Source organism: Penaeus monodon, chromosome 33 (assembly GCF_015228065.2).
Source record: "Penaeus monodon isolate SGIC_2016 chromosome 33, NSTDA_Pmon_1, whole genome shotgun sequence".
In the NCBI taxonomy this organism is placed as follows: Eukaryota; Metazoa; Arthropoda; class Malacostraca; order Decapoda; family Penaeidae; genus Penaeus; species Penaeus monodon.
Window position 1 is genome coordinate 11,779,624 of NC_051418.1, and position 476 is coordinate 11,780,099.

General features: G+C 32.1%; 1 protein-coding gene across 1 annotated transcript in view; it reads left to right on the top strand.

The window, feature by feature from the left end:
• The window catches only part of LOC119594037 (uncharacterized protein DDB_G0283697-like), a gene marked incomplete in the record, with an annotated part of 31,250 nt that overhangs the window by 30,235 nt on the left and 539 nt on the right, over positions 1–476 (top strand). Inside the window, 1 exon segment of the mRNA XM_037943065.1 lies at positions 195–311. Within this exon segment, the coding sequence (XP_037798993.1) occupies positions 195–311 (117 nt within the window).

Consider the following 476-nt stretch of genomic DNA (forward strand, 5'->3'; position numbering starts at 1 on the left):
TCAGGAGTTTTTGACAGTTTCAGTAAAGAGGTGTTTTATTTTATTTTATATGAAACTTAGAAACTGGCCTTAAGAGTAAACATACCTAAGCAAATAAGACACTAAAGTAAATCCATTTGCATCTTGTGTACACTTGAAACATTGCTGACTTAGTATTATAAGTAAAGAAACATGCTAATCAAGCAATCTTGCAGGCATCATGCAGTATGGAGAGCAAGGAAGATGTTGATATGGGCTTAAAGATCATAAGCCTATTCCTGAAACCACTCAAGGAATACAGTTGCAGACTGCAGGATATATCATCCTCTGATGTGTGTTTTCTTCATTTATTTTCTTGATGTAGATTTAAGGATTGGTATTCAAGTACCAGAAACAAAAGTGTGTTTATATTCTACATGTTTAATGAATAATTGAATAATTGGCTAGGGTATTTGAAGCAAAATTGAAATATAAGTAATATGTGTTCTGATTTCAAG